Below are 21652 nucleotides of genomic sequence, written 5' to 3'. Positions count from 1 at the left end.
TTATAATCATTCTAGTATGTGTCAGATGATGGCTTCAGCAACACAGTTCTTTACATAAGAAGGGACTTTACATCAAGAGATTATTTTGGCCGTTTACATAACATAAACTAAGTGTCAGAAACACTCATGATGGAGTTGTTCCTTACTTTGTACAAATTGGAGACCTTATATTTACTTTGTTATGTCTCCAGTATAAAATGGTGACACTAAATAAAGTTATTTGAAGTTGCTCTTTAAAAGTTAGTGAACTCATATCAGTTAGCGTGCCATTCATATAATTTAATAGATAACAGTTCTCACTGGAAATCTGTTTAAGTGATCTAATGGGATCCTTCAGATCATGTGTATGGTTTCTTTGGGTTTTCCACAATTATCCAGTCTACAGGCAAAACCTCTAGAAAGTAACTCCCGGGTGTGGCAAAATAACAAATGTTTTTCCTTTCTAATATTTAAATTTACTAAATGGGAGTTTAGTAGTGCCATAAATAGCCCTGTAAATTTTAATTTAAATATCATGCATTTTGCTAATTATCTAGCACATTAACTTAGGGAACGTGAATGAGCTCCATTGATGCTTTTAATTCATATTTAGAAGAGAAATTGTGTGAGAGGATGCAGTGAAGTGCATGACCTCCTTCTTCAACAAATTTGGAATATGAGGGGGACAGACCCATATAGTTTTCTTCCTATCATCAACTTTTTCTTCCTATATGTTAGCATGGATTTTAGGGCAACAAGTTAAATGTTGAAACTTTGTTTCTCAGAAAAGGAAATGTGGTGAATAAGATGCAAACAGCAGTTTGCTAGAGCTTGCTGGAAAGGTCAAATTTCCTAGTTTAAGCATTGAGCAATCCACATTGCTTCTCATTTCTCTGTGTGGGCAACATGGATGTGATAGCTACAGTAACTAGAGGAGCAGTTATTTTGCAACATGAGGAAAAAGTTAGGAGAATAAGCTTTACATTGTTGAACGGCTGAAAAAAAAATACAGTGGTTTAGCCAGCTTTTCATTAATACAAAGTATGAGAAGAGGTAATTTATAAAAGAAAGGTTCATTATGGCTTGCATTTTTGGAGGTTGAGTCCAAAATCATGTAGCCCATTGCATCTGGTGTTCCCAAAGGATGACAAGAACGTAGTGATAGAGACAGACGAAGAAAAGTACTCATCCTTCAGAACTAACCCTCTTGGAGAACTATTTTGTGAGGACATACTTCAGTGACCTCAAGTTCTCCCAGGGGGCCCATTTCACTAGACAATATAATCAAATCGAGTCTCCACCCTGAGCCTTTAATCATAAACATTGGTCCATTAACCATTAAAATAAGACTTTGGGAAACAAGATACCAATACATAAGCATTTGAAACACAGCCAAACTATTGTCCAAACCATAACATACAGAAACATCCTCTTTGTATAATAGTTTTTTGTTTACATGGAAAAAAAAAAGTTAAAACAGCAAAGTATTTCTTTGGTTTTCCTACTTGCGCTCAGACAACTAGCTCAAAGAAAGACAAAGTGTTTCTGAAAAAACTCAAATATTTCATCTTCTGTTTCCCATGTTACCCTTATTATATAATCCTTCATCTCATGCTTTGCATAATTGCAGCCGTGTGAACATATGCAACTGTCTTTATTTATAAAAACAAATAGACAGATACGGTCCCCACATTGTAGATTCCTGTTCTGATTGATAGAAAGTGGAAATCTAGGTGTTGTATTTCTAGTTAGTTGTTGCTGTTTTTTTGTGGGTGGGGAACTATTGAGGAATGAACTTATAGCTGTCAAAGTAGCAAGAGAACAAGAGAAATTTCCAAAGACACCAAGGAATTTTTGATTGATGTCTATTTTCTGGCTGAGAAGAGCCCTAGTGTTGGGAGGAGTCATGATTATTTTAATTTCTATGCTGAAACAACTATATACAATAGTAATTACAAGCATATTGCATTCATTACATTGGTCTTTCTGTTTTGCATAGTTGCTAGCTTCAAAACAGAATTGTTGGGCTTGGCGGCGTGGCCTAGCGGCTAAAGTCCTTGCATTGAACCCGCCAGGATCTCATATGGGCGCCGGTTCTGGTCCCGGCAGCTCCACTTCCCATCCAGCTCCCTGCTTGTGGCCTGGGGAAAGTAGTCAAGCAGGGCCCAATGCTTTGGGATCCTGCAGCTGCATGGAAGACCTGGAAGAAGTTCCTGGCTCCTGGCTTTGCATCGGCAGAGCACCGGCCATTGTGGTCACTTGGAGAGTGAATCATCGGACGAAAGATCTTTCTCTCTGTCTCTCATCCTCTCTGTATATCTGACTTAGTAATAAAAAATAAATAAATCTTTAAAAAAAAAAACAATTGTTTCTTTACAAATGTAAAATATTTTAACAATATTCTAGGTGAAATACATATTGTGGGCTGACTTGGAAATCTGCTATTTATAATATTGTTTGTGTAGTAAATGAAATCCAAAGGACAATTTAAATTACAGAGCAACTTTTGGAAACAAACCTATTCATATATCAGTAACTCTATGTATAAGCATTCATTATAAGCCAGATATTTCTCACTGCAGAAAATTGAGTCCAGGGTATAAGTTGAGTTACTTTAGAGCCATTCTAGGAAGTTATATTAATTGTATATTCACACTAAAATATTGTAAATTAATGTCATATTACAATATGGTATCATACAGCATTAATAATTTAATGCAATTTTTATTTATGTCTAACTTTCTAGTCAGTAACTTTTAGCTTATGGTACAAAGCATTAAAACACTCCTGCAATCTGCAATCCCGACAAAGGGTATTTTGTAGATACATTAAAATAAATCCTTATTCCATAGTAAGTTCTTACAATAAAGTAGCAAATCTTCACAAACATTGAGAACTTTGTATTCCGTAATATGGATTTGTTGAGTTTATACTCTTGCAGATGTAATATATTTAGAGTATTTGGAATAACTGAGATGGTAAAATTTTTTTCACTATTTTAAATGAGGTAATGTTAGTGAGTTTTGATCTACTTTAGGCTTCTTTCCTTTTCTTATCCTCTTCTTTCTTTTTCCTTTCATTCTCTTTTCCTTTCTTTTCCATATTTTCTTTTCTGTTTTTTCTTCAATAATCCAGTTCTTAGCAGAATGGCAAATTAAAATCACATTAATTCTGTGGAGCACCAAAATAATGATTTTGGAAAATAAATGAAAAATAACTGGATAGTGTTCTTTCTAAGTACAATTTTGCAAAGCACAACTTATGGAAATGAATTTGTATGGAAGCAGGGGTTTCAGACCCCTGCCAAATACATTCAATAACAATTTATAGCTCTTGGGAAGAGGCATTTGGGTTAGTAAAGATGCCTGCATCCCACATCATAGCTCAAGAGTTGAATCCGGTTCCATCCGCTTACTCCAGCCTCGCATCAGTATCCACTGTGGGATGCAGCAGTGATGGACCAACTAGTTGGATTCCTGTCTGGCACATCAGAAACCGAGATTGAATTCCTAGCTCCTGATTGTTACCCAAGCTTAGGCATATTTTTTAATTGAACCAGAGGATAAGATTTTCAATTTCTCTTGCTCCTTTTTCTCTCTCTCTCTCTCTCTTTCTCTCTTCTTCTCTGCTTCTCTCTTTCTCCACTCACTCTGAAACGTTTAAAATAAATAGAGCTTGAGATCAATGGCAGCCAAAATAATGAGTTTAATTAACCACATAATGATATATGCAAATTTATAGAAAATATGATTACATATTACTACATTGGAATTCATATATCATTTTGGAAAGCAGAGCAAAAGACAGGGTGACAAAAAAGGCCAAGTTTGGCCAAAACTAAAACCAAGCAACAGGAGCTCTATCTGCATGTCCTGTGTCTCTCAGGGTCCTAGTTCTTGCAACATGATTCTCTGCCTACCTAGGCTCAGTAGCCAGAATCGGATCAGAACTGGAGCAGCAAGGTCTTAAAGAAGCTGCCAAAATCATAAGTGGAAGCTTAAACGTCAGAGTAGTCCGGAATATGCCCCAGGCATCAGTAGTTTTAATACTGGCGAAACAAACACACAGTGTAATGCCTAATATTTTAAAAATGCTGGTCATGTGCCAGGAATGTTTATCAGTTTTATGCATGTATTTATAAGCTTCAATTTCTGTAACAATCCAATTATGAAATGTGCACGTTGATTGCTCCTGTTATAAATCTGAGAAAACAAGGCACAAGAAGGTTGAAGTTCTTACTCAGGATCACACAGAAAATAAGCAGTGAAATTCACCTGCAAATACTGATGACTCTTGGAGTCCAGCCTTTCTACTGCTAGATTCTACTGCCCTTTCAGACCATAACTTCAAAGGGGCATTGGAATGGGCAAGGAGATAGACAAGTACAATAATTAATACTAAATTTGCTGAAACAAGGAAAAATCATTTGAGGAGACAATAGAGAAAATGTTAAACCCAATTTTCACCTGTGTTTATTCTTACATAATTGCTGTGAAGTAATCTTTCATTAATCATAGATACATTAGCAACGTCGTTGATAGGTAGTTGCACTAGTCAAGCACTGATTTACAAGTTGTTTTTTGACAATAGGAAAAATGTTTTTGCGTGTTGATCTTTACTACCAACCAAAAAATTGCTCACACTTGGTTTATCTTTCATCATGCTTTACTGCATTTAAGCTTTATACATTCACATTTTGTTTTTTTCATTTAAAATATGCCAAGGAGGTAAACAAAAATGGTCCCATCATCTTTGCAGTCCATAGAACTTTTTGTTTATTCTTTAATCAGCCATAAAAAATTAACTACATTGAAGTTATGAATGCAGGCAGCTATAATCAGAAATCAATGAAAAATTCTGTTAGAGTTGTCTTGCCTTTTTACATTTTACATGTAACACTGAAGAGTACTTGGTGTAATTTGAGGATAGTTTTAAGAATACATGGCTACTCAGCATGCCAGTGTATGACACATAAGCAGCATGTACCACACAGAAATTCTTTAAAGAGGCTGCAAAAAACATAAAAGGATGGGAAGAAAGCAAAATTGTTTCTTTCATCAAAAAAAAAGTCTTGCTATGAAAAAGCCAGCTGAGCAATAAGAGAAAGTGCTTACTGACATAGCTGCAGTACATCTGACATGAGTTTCTCATCCACTCATAGATCAGCAACTTGCAGCTGCATGTTGAGTAGCCAGTATGCTCTTTGAGAAACATTGTTCTAGAATATTTTAAATGACTATATTTACCCTCACTTGTATTTGAAACTTTAAGTGCCCTCATTTTGCCTGTTCCGTCCATATAACCTTCCCCCCCTCCCCTTTTCACCCGCAGGTACTATACTGCTCTGAAATGTCAGTATTTTTCCTAAAACTAGTAAATTTTAAAACTGTTTCTTTTTCTGTCCAGTGGAGTTTAGAAGGGAAATGTTTCGCAGAGTAGTTAAGATGTCATTTTGTAGGGCCAAAACAGTGACATAGCAAGCTAAGCCTCCATCTGTGGCATTTGCATCCCATTTGAGCTCCAGTTAGAATCTCAGCTGCTCCACTTCCTTTCTAGCTCCCTACTTAAGACCTGGGAAAGCAGTGAAAAACGGCTCAAGACCTTGGGCTCCTGAACCCACATTGGAGACTTGGATGCACTCAGCTCTGGCTCTTGCAGCTAAGTCGGGTGTGAATGAGCAGATAGAGAATCTCTATCACCTGCCTTTCCAGTAAAAACAAATAAATAAGCAGTCATCTTATATTGGGGTTCTTAAGTTTCAGTCTCTACCCTTCTAATGTCATGCTGATCAGAATCAAGGTGCAACTGAGGATAACTCAAGCACTTGTTCCCTGACCCCAGTGAGATACACACACATTAAATTCCTCTTCCTTGCATTGGTAGGATTGAGCAGTGACCCAGCGAATGGAAGATCACTCTCTTTCTCACTGTCCTGTTATCTCTGTCTCCACTTTTCAAATGAAACCAACACCTATTTTATGTCTGAGGCCATACCACCCTGAATGCACCTGATCTCGGAAGCTAAGCAGGGTTGGGCCTGGTTAGTACTGAGATGGGAGACCAACACCTATTTTAACGATAACTATTTTGATCTGAAACTTTTGAAATCGATGGGAATGAGATGTTTTCAAAAAGTCCATTGGTAATGCATATTACATGGCTTTCAAAACATTTTTTTTTTCACCAAAATAAAGTTTTCTTTCAATTCCGTTTTTTTCAAACTTTTTAAAGTCCCTGCAGCTATTTTGGAGTATTTATATTAGATACAGTTGACCAGAAGTTTTATTGCATCATAATTTGTGCAATGGAGAATGATCATACTGTTAAAGGTGTGGCAAAGTAGACAATATATATGCTTACAATAGGTTATCATACAGCTAATGAAAGATCAATATAGCTTTCTACGTGTAAGCTTGTAGAAATTATACAATACAGAGTAAATAGCAAAAGTAAACATATTTTAGCTATGCAATCAGAGGTAATATTCATCAGCAAATGCCTGGATTATCTCAGGAACCATATGAAAGAAACTGCTAATAATTGTTGCTTTGAAGAAAGGCACATCTGTGACACGGAGTCTAATTTGGGAAGGAGTCTCATTTTTATCTCATTGGCGGTTTTCAATCTTATAGCATCTACATGCATTTGCCATTTTTAAAATCACTAATCTTTTCTGACATCTGGAGGTTCTAACACTAGTACCTACTGAGCAGATCTCTAAATGTCTTTTAATCATTATCTAACCAAACATAACAGCCTGGCACATCAGGGATTCTCAATAAATATTAAATGAAGGATTGATTGCTCAGCTTCTTCCTGCTTTGTCTGCTTTTTAAAAGGTTCAGAAGATGGAATTATTGCAATGTAGTTGAAAAAAAACTGGAAGTGGGGATTGAAAAATGTGAATTGACTTTGAAATCTGCTAGTTTCTGAGGAAGGTACTAAGTTTCTGTAAGGTTCAGGTTGTTCACTGATAAACTACAGAAAGCAATAATATCTCATAAGGCTATTGTAGGAAAGAAAAGTAGTAACTGGTAAAGATAGGTGATAAATAGGTAGGTAGATACATTCTGAAAACTCTAATGGCATATAAAATATCATATTACATGCATAATTATAAATTTAAAAAACATCCTGATAGGACAAAACTAAAAAAAAAAACAGCAAAAATAAACTGAACTGTTAATTAAAAGTGAATTATATAAATGATTCCATATTAAGGACTCTTTAGTCTTTCTGAATCATCTTATTATCTCATCAGTTAGTCACTCACAGGGGAATTAGACTTGTATGAGTAGCACAGCTAGTTCTGGAAACTAATTTAGAACTATTTTTTTCCATAGTTATAGTTCATTTATATTTCTTCTTAAAATTTATTTAGTTTCATAAGAAAGATAGATGTATAGAGAGAAGAAGATAGAGAAGGATCTTCTATCCACTGGCTCGCTCCTCAAATGGCCACAGTGGCCAGACCTGTATTGATTTAATCTAAAGCCAGGAGATAGGAGCATCTTCTGGATCTCCCGCATGGGTACAGGCTCCCATGGCTTAGGGTCTTCCTTTGTTGGTTTCCCAAATCATAAGCAGGAGTCTGGATGGGAAGTAGAGCAGCTGGCATGTGAACTGGTAACTGGTGCTAGTTTTACCCTAGCACTTGCAAGGTGAGGATTTGCCCAATGAGTCAGCTGTCAAGCTTGGTTTGCCCTGCATTTCCTTGGTATATATATATAAAATGTATCAAGACATACAAATTAACTTTTTATTATTGTATATTTTATTCAGCACTTTAACAAAGATTGGCAGTAGCCTTAATGCATGTTAAGGTCTATTGGCCAGTAATATGTTTCTTCACAGCCCTCATCTCTCTATCCATTGAAACATTAGTACTTACAGATTTTGCTAAGTGTTCACTTCTCAAGTACTTAATTGAATACCCAAATAATTAATTACTAGTTACCCAACTATAGCAAAGAAAAATTTATTCTCAGTAAGATTGTCAGAATATTTTTACAATCATTGCTTAAAACAAAAAGGCAGTTCTTAGCTGAGTGAACTGAGGAATAATGTTTTTTGGGGGGTGATATTTGTTCAATGTATTTCATTACTGTACTGAAAATACTTTGACTTAACTCATATGTGTACTTGACTGGGATCCTGTCCAGGATGCTTTCATTTTCCTGTTTTTGTCAACTAAATGTTGTACTCCTTTTTACACAAAACTGAGATTTTTGACCTTAGTTCTTGCTCAAGTTGTCTTTTTGTAAGTGTTCCTTGAGACTATATACAAACACATCCAGTTACATATTTATGGAATTTTGTGTATAGGTTTACACTTTGGATAGTACATTACCTTAATTGGTATGCTAATTTTGAAAAAAAATCAGCTCTCGCATTGATGTTTTTTCTTAACAGTTTGTTGCAAGATAATGGTTTATGTCTTAGCCTCAGATTATGCTTTTCTCAAATGAGATAGTTTGACAGATATCTACTTTTTATTGTCTTTTTATTATAAAAACAGCAGATTCTATGCATTCCATAACTCTTAGCTAAACTATTTTACTTATTATTCCTGACATGTTAATAACTTTTTCCTAGTTCCAAGATATTTGAAGCTTAGTAAAATCATTTCATACATACTGTCACATACTCTCGAAATGGAGTTGCTGTATTTGAAAATAGCATACCTGGACACATAAGTTTAGAATGTAGTGTTTTGTTACTCAATAAATTTATATGGCTCTTTCTGTCCTTACATATGAGAAATAAAAACATGCTGATAAGTGTAAGAAGTTTAAATATTGTGTAAATATGAAACTCCTAAAAATACACACATTTGTTATTGTAAAAGATTGCTACAAAGTGCTTCTTGTTAATTATGCTTAGCACTTTTTCCTTATCTTTTAGAGAAGGGTTGTTATTCTCTTGCTATCATATTTTCAATTGACTCTATTCTAAAAATGTCTTCATTTTTACATCTACATTTGCCTAATGGAAATTCAACAAATGTCAGAAACACTACCATTTGGTAATGTTTCATACCTACTGATGTATCTTTCCTCATTGTGTTATTTTAAAAAGTATGTCTTTACACTTTTTTTTTTAATTCAAATTCTGTGAGGTCATTTTAGTGTAGGAAAAATGATGACTGGTGAAAATAAATTGGTTTTAAATCTGATATCAAATCATGAGATTCATTGAAATTCTACCACAAAGGAAAAAAAATTCCTTCTTAATATATAATGGAAATCCTATAAAATTTTGTGCTTTGAGTCTTAATCAAGATCCAAATTCCTGTACTCCAAGCAATTCTGACAGAAAGTTTGGTTTCTCCTGTTACTGAACTGGTATCACTAACCCTTTTCACATACTTCATATAAGTTTCTGTGGGTCTACGTACTTCTTTATCCTGTTGGGTGGTTCTTCATTGCCACCATAACAAATTACCACACACACACATACATACTCACACATTAGACAGTGTTCATTTATTACATCTTATTTTTGTGCATTGGAGTCTATACCTGGGGAGGCCAAGTTGAATCCCTTGCTGATGTCTTCACACACTAAATTCCTATTACCTGGTGTAACCTCTGAAACTCTGGGGAAGAACCAATTCCAAGGTCATTCATGTTATGATGGGACTGATGCCCCCACTTTCCTGTTTAGGGTTCCTTTTCATTCCTACTTCCCCATATTTACTAGTATTTCACACTTGACCACTTTGCAATGGTTGACTTGATTCCTTTTCATGATTGGGACCCCTTTGAATTGTTCTGTAGCTTCTCTTTGACCCTGAATAGGGAAATGCCCATGTCCTTTCAAACTCATGAGACTAACTGAACCCACTGGGAAAAATCCAAGAGAATCTATTTTAATATATATAACCATAATTATAACTACCATAGCCCTTTTTATCATGTAATTTAAAAATTGCTTTGTTTCCAACATTAGGGCATACATATTTTTTGGAGCCATTCTGCTTACTGTGCTGTTTAAGCACAAAAATAAACCCTGTAGTTTCTCACTTAAAGTTTATTTTTATATTTGAATATTTCTAAAAGCTGGATGATAAATGAATATTAATACTTGGTAGAGATTCTACTGAAAATTCATGTTAATTAGGTCCACTATATGCAATATTTGTTTTCTGTATTTTCTACTTTGAGACAATTATTATTGGTTGCTATTCCTTGGTAAAAGCTCAGTCTTAGTCTGAATGTATTTTATCTTACTTTGATATTCATAAAAATTACAATTTAAGTGCCTTAACACATAATTGATTCTTTAAAATGGGCATTATTTATTTGGATACGTTTCTTTAATTAACTTCAGGTTGGATAGTTAATTAAGTACATCAGTAGAAGAATGAGCGGATGTAGTGAAATTCTTGAGTTAATTTAGTAGAACAAATGCATGAATCAGAGAAATCATTGTATTTGAAGAGCAGCATTCATATATCTTTTTTCATTTACTTTAACATATAACTTTATCTGAAAACAACTGACTTTGTTAGAATGTGATGAGATGAGAGATGATCTTTGCTGTGTGCTACGTATCCTGTGTGCCATAGGTCCTTTCTTCCTAGCATATTGAACCCCAAGGGAAGTATAATCAGATTTTCTGTATTGAAACGTTGTAAAAGGTGAAAGACAAAAAAGAAAGATTTGATCTAGCATGCAGTTAATTCGTTCATAAGGTGCAGGCACTGGCACTTCAGTTTCTGACCCTCTTAAAGCATGTGACTTGATACAATTAAGAACTAAAGAGAAGGAAATAGACAAAAATCAGAAGTGAAGTCATTTACTGATAACGATTTTTGCACAGAAGATGGAAACTACATTGCAGCATACAGTATTGTTTATTCTATAAGTTTCAAAATATAATTTCCATTATATTTTAGGTGTCTTTTCCCTCATTTACCAATTACTATAATTTTGTCTACAAAAGTCTTTTGTCGTTTGTTTTGTTTTATCACGCCTAGCTGGTAGCCTGGTGGCTAAAGCCCTCGCTTTGAAGCACCTGGATCCCATATGGGCATTGGTTTGGATCCCAGATGCTTCACTTCCTATCTAGCTGCCTGTTTGTGGCCTTGGAAAGCAGTTGAGGATGGCCCAAACCTTTGTGGGAAACTCAGTTGGCTCCTGGCTTCAGACTGGCTCAGTTCCAGCCCTTGCAGCCACTTGGGAATTGAACCAGCAGATGGAAGATCTTTCTCTGATTCTCCTTCTCTTTGTAAATCTGACTTTCTAATAAAAACAAATAAATCTTAAAAAAAAGTGAAGTATCTGAACATCTGCTGGTTTTGATAAAAAAAAAAAGTGTTATATTCAGCATAAAATTATTAGTGTGGTTTTAGCATATAACTTGCAGAAATCAAGTCTCATTTTATACTGAAAACTTGCTTCAATGTATCAGATTTTTCAGGTATATATGCATAAGAAAACTCACTATCCCCTGTCTCCTTCTCTGTATCCTCAAGGGATAGAAACTAACCAAAGTGTGTTGAAACTTGAAAGATAGACACTACGGATGTTACTTGAAAATGACCTTGAGAAAAATATTCATATTACCTGTCTAATTGCTACCAACTTATTTTGAAATGGACACATGTATTATAAATCTTGATTGGAGACCAGAAACCCAGCTAATTAATTTGCTGTGCTAACCATTGCAGTATTTTCACCTGTGATGCATTCTGTTTTTTTCTACTGAAGTACAAATACAGATTCTTCTGAAGAATTGTGCAGACGACATGAGGTCATTGATGATAAAATTTGAAGTGCAATGTCACCTTGCAATTTACTTGACAAGCATTTTTCCCACGGCTATAGACCCAGGCAGCAGCCGGTGGACAGAACAGTCCACTGAGAAAGGCTTAGCATGTTCTAGGTGGAGACCTGGGAGTATGTCTCTTTCACAAGTTTTGCACTGCACATTGTAGGGTTTCCAAGTTGTGACTAAAAATAAGAATACTTCTTAAATATTTGCATGATTGAAAACATATCAGAAACATGCTTAGTCTTTAACTGTGCTATTGAATGCTTTTCAGCTACATTCCCTTCCAGGGAAAATTATCCCACTTAATCTGCCCCAGTAATTTTTGTTACTAATCTGGGAGGAGGGGGTGGGGTGGCCACTCATTTTCTGTGTCTTTCCTTCAAAAGTACCGAGCCAGAAAGAACTGAAAAATGTATATTCTGGACATGGGTACAAGTAAACACGAAGAAGTGGAAGAAACAAAATAACACCAAAGGGGTAAACATCAGACCCTTGCTTAAATGGCTTCGGTCCCATATAATTGCTTTTCTGTCAGAAGGGTTATTAACAATTTCGGACGTCTGAAAATTAAATTAACAGCCTGAAAATATTTTACAGAATAAGATAGAGCATGATACATGAAACATAATGAGCTCACTGAAACTCAGCCAAGCCAGAGCAGCTACTCATTTAGACAGAGAAGACAACTAGTTAATCATCACCAAGCAAATTAGACAGAGCAAATTAGTTTGCTACATTCCACAGCCTAAGCTACCAAAAAGAGGATATGTCACTAATTAGAATGAAGAGACTCTAATCATATTATTATCCATGTAGAGTAAAAAACAAGATTGTAGTACTTTGTACCAAAGCCTGAAGTCTGTTATATATATACTAATTATATGTACAAGGAGCTATATAAGTATGCATGTGTTCATGTTCACATTTAAGTTGCAGCAGCTTTTACATTTTCGCACATCTTGACCTAATGAAGCATAAAAATTTTTCTCAAGGTTAATTGCAATTCTTCAGATACACACATGCGCACATACCCATGAAACATACAAAGTTTGATTCCTTTAAATGACAATTGAATAGCCATTTAACACGCTTTTTCTTGTGTATTCTTGTTATTTTTTCCATTTAAAAAGTGTATTACTGTTGCAAATGAAGTAAATGTTTGTACTTAGTTTACTACTAGATATTAATCTGAAATCATATTTTCTGGTTTTAATTAGCATTCATTTATTTGGTTAACTGTCATTTTCAGCCCCACCATTTTCATTTTTCACTAACTTGAACAATGCTATCTTCTGCTGTTTGCACTTTAATTTAAATTTCTGTAAAGGTTTATGAGCAGTAATAAAGTCCTGTTTGAATATTCATTAGTTTCTGAATTGTAAGCTATGAAAAGGTGCCTTCTTTTACCTTAATGAAACTGGCACAGCGTGGAACTGATCAGTTGTGACATTTGATTTGAGGCATCCAGTGAATTTTCTCATTGTTTATTGACACATCTTGTCCAAACAGCTCCCTCGCAAGTGAGCGGAGTAATGAAGGAGAGAGTGCTGCAGCGGAGTGTGGAGCTTTCCTGGCAGGAACCAGAGCATCCCAATGGAGTCATCACCGAATATGAAATCAAGTATTACGAGAAAGTAAGTGCTGAGAGCAGGTTTAAAGTATGACGTGCTGTGTGTCCTGTGCCATCCTACCACACTGTGGGCTGAAACTGGTCATGCTGTCAGCTTTTGGGGGCTTCTTCAATAGTTTGCATTTAATTTTAGTTATTGTTGGTAACCATTTCTGTGGTTCTTTATTGTAGTTGTGATTGATATTTACTAAGTTTTTGTGTTATACACACAAAAATGGTGTTTTATATGTATTTGCTTATTCAATTTTTTATATATAAATTAGATTACAATGAGTTGAAAACAGATATGACAAAAAGTCAAGTGCTGACTTTTTCATCTCCTTAAATTGGCTAAATTTTAGTTAAGAGTGATATATCTGAGTGTGAGTGCAGAGAGACAGAAAATAATACAGAAAATTCTATACATAATCTTAGCCAAAAGGCCATAAAGCAGTATAGAAAATTCCTTCTTAAATCGCTATCAAGACTCCAACTCACAGAATAACCAGACTCAGTATATGAACATGGAAAATAATTATTATTGCTAGAGTAAAAGAGCTTTCCATGTTACCAGTATTGACTTAACTGAATTGGGTGAAATGCTTAAAACACTTAGTTAGTTTAACTATTTAGACAAATTTATACACACGAATGTTAGTCCTAACACTTTGGAAAGACTAATTGAGTCACTCTAATGTAATACGTTGAAATGCATATGTTATGTTGGCACCAGATATATTCTTTTCATTTGAAAACATCCTAATATTAGGTTGGTTTATTATTCATGTTAGCCTTAAATATTTTTAATTATTTACTTAGCAAATTCATGAATTCATAACCAAAGTTTTGTTTTCTTTGTCTCACTTTTAAGGGAATGCATTTATTTTGCCACCGAATGAGTTAGTAGAGGAATCATGGTTTCTGATTCTGTTTTTGTTGCACTTGTGCTCTAGTGAGTTGTAATAGTGTTAGCCCTTCCTGGAATTGTATCAGATGCAAAAACCATAATATGTATTTTGAAAATTATGTTCATTGGAGTGAAATTTCATACAGTACAAACTGGAAAGCTGTGATGTATACCCACACAAATACTTAATTTTTATTTTGTAAGATAGAGAATACATCTGTATTCAGCAAATTTATACATTAATAATTATTGGGAAAAACAATAGAACTTCAATATTTTCAAGCATGTGATATGTATATCATCTGTTATGATTGTGCATAATTCTTTTGAAGTAAGCACATCTTAATAATTACCAACATTTTTTTAAGATTTATTTGAAGTAGTTACACAGAGAGAGGGAGAGACAGAAAGACAGAAATCCCTTCCATTTCTATTTGACTCCCCAGGATCCAGGAGCATCCTCGGAGTCTTCGAAGCACTTGGGCCATCTGTTGCTAGTTCCCTAGCAAGGTCTTGAACTGGCTGCCAGAGTGGATGCAGGTTTTGCAAGTGTCATCTTAACTCTCCAGGCCACAATGCTGGTCTGAATTATGAGTTTTATACATGATTATGATCACATTTCATTTCTTCTAAACTGACATAATTATGTGTTTACGTTTTTGTCAACATCATGGTGATCTCTGATCAATCTGGCTGAAGTTCCAGATTTCAGCAAATAATATCTCTGTTGCATAATGTTTGATAAAGGTTTTTATTATAGACTGAATAAAAAATTGTTTAAAATGATATACTATGAAGTGAAATTTTTATATTTTAATCAAAATAGGGTGAAACCTAATGAATGTTTACATTTTCTTCATTTAAATATTGCCTTCATGAAATTTTCTGAAAGTTTTAATTTTAATATTTATTTCCAGTAATTTTATAACAACATACCTCATGCTTGGAAGATGAAATGTTATGTAAAACATAACTGTAGTATTTTAATAAATTTGCTTGAGCTTTACTTTCACATCAAAAAAATAAATTTAACGTCATTAAAATTTTGATAGCATAAATCATATTTTAATTCTTACATTAACAATTTTTGTTAACAAGTGTCTATTCAATGCAGAGTGATTTTATTCTAAGTGATTTGAACATTGCTATGGCAGGATGATGGTTGTATGAAACTGAATTATGTGATTTATAATTCTTAATTTTTAGCGCAAAAAAAGTTTTGAGAACTGTGTTGTGACATAAAGTCCTTTACGAACCGCAAATTCCTAGGTGCACTCCCACGGTGCTCATTGCAACATCTGATTATACTATGACCAGGCAAATCCCATCTCTGTGCCATGTGCCAACAGAACAAAAGTTGAAAACATCATTAGCATTTTAACTTAATTGTCTTTGAAATTTATAAACCAAAATTGGTAGTTTCACACTTTTATTTTGCTTTATAACAGAAATGACTCGACATTATATTGTCTCACAAAATAGCCTCTATGAAAACACTGCTGAATATGGATATAAGTTGCAAGAATTAGTTAATTTGTTTGTGGTTGCTGTAACAATTAACTATTCCCTGTAAATATCGTTCCCAGGATCAAAGGGAAAGGACCTATTCAACATTAAAAACGAAGTCCACTTCAGCATCCATCAATAACCTGAAACCAGGCACAGTGTATGTTTTCCAGATCCGGGCTTTTACTGCCGCTGGTTATGGAAATTACAGTCCCAGACTTGATGTTGCTACTCTGGAGGAAGCTACAGGTAAAATGTTTGAAGGTAATTACCACTTTTGGTTTGAATTCTTACTCTCATTAATTCTTGCCTATTTTTCCAGTATTGGAAATGATAATCAAGATAAATTTCACTTGCAAAGTGAAATAAAGTGAAATTTATGTGCATCAATATTATGTGCATCTCAGATATTCAGAAAAGCAGTTTCAAATGTGTTGTTTTGTTCAGGATTGTTAAAACTATAATTAAGCAAGTTAGTCTCTTTGACCCATACTGGATTTAAATTTAAATTGTTTAAATTTACATGCAGAAGTTAGAAAAGGAAGCATAGTTCATTCAACTGATATGTTGAGTCCAAAATATTTTTTGTAGACTTGAGAATGTGCTCTCAGTGAAGGTAGCCATCCAAGTTCCACTTCCATTATCCCAGGTGGACATGTGAGCAGACAGGTGGTGATGTTAAAGTCATATAACTGCATAACTTCACTGTTTAACAGCTAACTCAAAAAGTCTCAAATGAAAAACTTTAATTATTTAAATTATTTATTTAAATTATGTAATTATTTAATTACTTTAATTATTTAATTATTTAAATTATTTAATTATTTATAAAAGTTTGATTCCATGTATGCCATCTTTGGCATTCTAAGTGGAAACTTAAAAACGTACCAACATTTTACATTTTACAAGTCTACATCTTGACTTCTAGAAAATTAAGCTGTGCTCTTATGAGCAAATAAATGTAAAGGGGGGCAAATGACACTTTAGTTATTATGTGAAATAACTTTGACCTTCAGGATTCTGCAGAAAATGTGAAGAACAAGCTTCTCTTCTTGGAGAACAATTGAGGTAGCCCAGGGTATAGGGATAAGAATTAAGAATATGCATATACATGACACAAATCTTCCTCTAGTCTGTGGGATAGTCAGAGAGAGACTAGGAGACAAATTTTGGCCACAGAATTAAATTCTGGCGGAGTACAGGCCTCAACGTAAGCAGCGCTTTAGGAAACTTGTGCCAGGAAGCAAAGCAAGGGAAAGATCATGCTAAATCCAAGGAATGACTGGAAAACTATTTGAAACAAGAAGTTTAGCATATTATTCCATTGTACATGCTCGAATCCTCTTCTGTGTGGCATTGAAACTATGGGTTTTGTAATTTTTGAACAATAATATTATTATTATTTTCTTTGAAATTTACATTCAAATTATATTGTAAATGAAACAATTAAAAATATTAACAGTAAAAGTCAATTATGTACAAATTGTAGTGTAGTCCTAGTGATAAAAAACATATAAATCATTATGCCCCAATTTTGATTCCTCATCCAACTGAGTTGATTTTTCTCACTTGAACTCTATTCTGAAGGTAAGGAAAGAACTGCGCCTCAGACAATGTAAGAATTAGACTCACGGGGTACACTGAATGAATGAAAGAACTTCTACATATGTATTTATAATCTTTCCTTTCATCATGGGTAGAACTGCTACATTAATTTTTTCTCTCTTACTGTACATGAAAAATCAAGTACATAAGAAGACAATACACAATCACCCTTAAAATCAGCCTCTCTGTTATATAAAGGGTGTAATTTTAGAATTTGAAACCTGACATTTTCTTGTATAAGTTTTGTTAGGTTCCTCTAGAAAGCAAATCAATAAATGCTTAATTAGGGCATGTGTTTTAAACCTGTTTGCGCTTAGACCAGAGATATTTTTAGGTTTTTTTTCTATCATAGGAGCTATCGCTTGTTAGCATAAGTATGTGTACAAAACTAAGACATAAGTTGTCAAATGGAAACAGAAAGAAACTAGAGAAAGGCTAATAGAATAACTTTACAATGCATGTTTTGGAGAGCCAAACTCTTCCTGTATGTGTCTGACTTCTCTAGAGACCCAGTCTCTTGTTGCCAATAAGGAAAGATATTTTCCATTCCGCTTTTAGAAATTACACCTGTTAATTGTTTCACAAGTAAGCACTCTGTATTAATCTGATGCTATGTATTATTACTTGATATTGCAACCAGATAGTTACTTGCAATATATGCTTTTACTGTTTCATGTGATTGATGATTTTACAAACTAGAATTGAAAATATGATACGTTGAGGTAAAAAAAGTACTGATTTAGAAAAATTAAAGTGAGAAAGTTTGAATTACTTTGAAGAATTTTGAATCATAGGCTTTCATAAAGGACATATGACATACTTGTTCCCAAAGAAACTCTCTAAAAAATTCAGCTGGGCTTGCCTTAATTAGCATAGGAAAATCACTTGGTATTGTAGAGGAACTGTATGCAATTAACTAATGATAAAATGCGTTTAAAGAAAAGCTTGCTTTTTTGTAATTAAGCAACCCCCCCATACCTCTCAAATACGTTTAGTGTGTACTTTATTGAAATGTATACAGATAATTTTCACAACAATATAGAGGAATATAAATTTATGAAGTTTTAACATCATAAGTTTTATGATTTCTATAAATATCTAAGGTAAAAAAAAAGTCAGTGTATCACAATATGTCTTAAAAATATACAGGTTGTTGATTTTGGCTCCTATTTTACATACCAGTTGAATAGGCACAGAGATCAAGTGTCTTGCAAGAGACATACAGGAGTTTATCGACACTAGCAAGTGCAATGTTTTTATGACTTGATTCATAACTAAGCTTTCCATAACTAAGCAGGAAAATGGTTTTCCATAAGGCATTGGGAAGTTTCTTTAGTAGTTGGGAGAACTAAAAGAGATGAAAGTGTTGTTGTTACCACTTCCTTAAAATATAAAAGTAAAATTTACTAAAATTTATATAGCTACACTGTAATGACTAAAGCCAAAAGGGACTTAACCAGAATAGTTAATATTTTAGTTAGCCTCCATAGTTTCTGCACGATATCAAATGTTCTAAGCCTGGGTATTGTGTTTACAGCCACAGCTGTCTCCAGTGAACAGAATCCTGTGATTATCATTGCTGTGGTTGCTGTGGCAGGAACCATCATCCTGGTGTTCATGGTTTTTGGATTCATCATTGGAAGAAGGTAGAATATAAAGCTGTTCTAATCTCTACAAAAAAAAACTAATAATTTTTATAGTTATTTCAACCTATTTTTGATCTAGTATTATAGGAATTTTAAATAATGAGCATCAGTATTCTTTGAAACAAAATTTTAGAGGTCAATAAAATGACATTCTCTGATGATCAAACCAATATGAGTTTGATTATTGTTATGTGAGAATCAGTGTTATAACTTCTATCGGATAAATTTTTATTCATTTTTTTCTGAGTTAGAATTTCATAATGAATGAAGAGGATATTTGGCAAAATGTTTATTCTTTAAGTTGTTAGATTAAAAGACTTGAAAACATTGAAAATTACAGTTTTTCAGAAAGTATTATAAACAGAAATTCACTCATTGATAAATTACACAAAAACAATTCTTGTTTTGTCTCACACTAATATTTTGTATTTGTAACTATGTGAGCTGCTGTGTCATGCCTAAGTGAGCTCATAAATACAGAAATGAAAGGTTTTCATTTTGTTTAGCTCTTCTTTCTAAGTATGTTTCTAAATGCTCAGGAGTGCACTGTAATAACTCTTAAGTCCATAAAGAACATTGATTCCACTGTCACTATTGGCTTTCTCCAGGCATTGTGGTTATAGCAAAGCTGACCAAGAAGGGGATGAAGAACTTTACTTTCATTGTAAGTGTTTGGTTTTTCTTTATCATTATATACCCCAATTAATGCAGAAACCTGTCTATCAGTATTGGTATGAACACAAAATTCCTAATAAATCACACCTGAAGTCATATGAGCTCAAAATATTGCTTTAAACATTTGAACAGGATATTAACAGTGAAGGTTATGAGATGTGAATTTTTAAAAAATTGGATATATTGAGAAATGTAATGTAGCTGTTGGATATCAGCACAGTTTACATCCAAAGTTCTCCTTTTGCATCTTTTTTCCCATATATTTCTGACTATTAAAGTAATATTCCATTGCATGTTACATATATACCTCTTCTGACAATAGAATATTACTTTAAAGTAGCCTAAAAGGCTACCTGCTAAGAAGCCTCTTTCTCTTCAGCTACTGTACAGTGTCTATTACTGAAGAGATATTCCACGGAATGGGAATAGAATAGCCATGGGATGCTGATGTTCTCCGATGTCTTCCCATGGCCTAAGTTATCCGCTAATGTTCCTTTCAGAAATCGTATTCAGAAAGGTACATAGATACCCAAGGAATATGGACACGAGCGCCATTATTTTTATTAGTGTTGATGGCAAATAAGCACAAAACACTCTAACTTTGTGCAAATAACAAGACCTAACACTCAAGCGATGTGTTTACATGTTGATGAAACTCTTAGCTATACCTATTATTTTTAATCCTTGCAAATGTTAAATAATTTATTTTCTTAATACCTATCATCTTGACTAAATTTTTACACAGATTTCTCATAATTGATACAAGGATTACTTTTTTATTGCAAGATTTATCAAATTCTCCTGTCAGTAGTAAAGAAATTATTATCACTTACTTATTTAAAGTCCTATGTAAACACCAAGCAAGAGTGCTTCGTATTTTTAAAGCTCAAATGGCAATGTGTGGTTTAAATACAGAGACTGTGGGTGCTTTTGTTAACATTCCTACATTTCTTCTATATATTGGTATCCCTTGGGTCAGTGGTTATCTTGATGTCAATTTATGAAAGAAAACCTCAAATTTAAAATGGAATGCGGTAGAATTTCAGCTACTGAAGGCAGGAGAGTACATGGAATACTGCAAATGGAAGTAAAAATGTTACCAGAGGTGGCTTTATCAAGAGGTTTAAACCTCAAGGTCCCTCATTTTCATGAACTGCTTGCCCAGCCCAGCAGTTGCCTAGTCATTTTGTGTATATACGTATAAATCACTTTCTTAAAGAGGGTGTCCCAAACTGTATAATGTTCAAGTCTCACAAAATTTGAGTCTATCCCTGATTGATTGAATTCAAGTGATCCCGCTACCCTGCCTGGGAATATATGATAGGATCAGACTAGCCAAACATTCTGTGGTTGATTTCACAGAGATTTTCCTGTGACAAACTTGGGTAATGGGAGCACCTCAGGGTGTCTCTTAGGCAAAGTACAGAAAAGTAAAGGTTATATATTTTTTTCCACTTTCGAGAGAAGGAAAACTAATTTTAATACTTTCAGAGACAGGAAGGAGAGGATCAAAACTTGAAAACCTAAAATTTTATTTACAGTATAAAATGTATACTGACATGTAATTTAAGAAAATAATGGGTAGAATTTCTTGACCCTACCCATAAGTGAATAATTTAATGGTGACATTATGTAATTCTACCTTCTTGAGTCTATCACCTTACTTTTATTTATTGAATGTATCTAAATCATTTCCAAGTTATCAAATACAGATTGGCTTATTTGCTTTTAACTTGAAGGTTAATGCAGGAAGTAAATTTAAACAGGGCTTGTCTAGAACTCCCTGCGTAGCCTCATGCTTAGGTGTCATCTCTCAGTTTCAGCATTTTGATGCTACTCACTTTTTTCTCATTTCACATCTGATTTGTAATCATGATGAATAAAGTTGCATGTCATATTTACAAAGAAAGAATCTGAATATGTTCGCTGTATGTAAATGTGTTTTCA

At 34.0% G+C, this 21652-nt stretch overlaps 1 protein-coding gene across 6 annotated transcripts in view; it reads left to right on the top strand.

Annotated features, from left to right (window-relative positions):
- EPHA7 (EPH receptor A7) overlaps nt 1-21652 on the top strand; it is a 159464-nt gene that overhangs the window by 115800 nt on the left and 22012 nt on the right. For 3 of the 6 annotated variants that reach the window (XM_040983088.1, XM_040983086.1, XM_040983092.1), the window contains exons 6-9: nt 13267-13391; nt 15860-16043; nt 18922-19030; nt 19639-19694. In XM_040983088.1, coding sequence (XP_040839022.1) covers nt 13267-13391; nt 15860-16043; nt 18922-19030; nt 19639-19694 — 474 coding nt within the window. Of the gene's footprint in view, nt 1-13266; nt 13392-15859; nt 16044-18921; nt 19031-19638; nt 19699-21652 lie in introns of all 6 variants that reach the window. The other 3 variants (XM_040983089.1, XM_040983090.1, XM_040983091.1) reach the window with 2 other exon arrangements.

This window comes from Ochotona curzoniae, unplaced genomic scaffold (assembly GCF_017591425.1).
Source record: "Ochotona curzoniae isolate NIBS_2020 unplaced genomic scaffold, NIBS_Ocur_1.0 contig_3819, whole genome shotgun sequence".
Lineage (NCBI taxonomy): Eukaryota > Metazoa > Chordata > Mammalia > Lagomorpha > Ochotonidae > Ochotona > Ochotona curzoniae.
The sequence above is the reverse complement of the archived record's forward strand: the minus strand, read 5'-3'. Positions and strand labels throughout refer to the sequence as shown.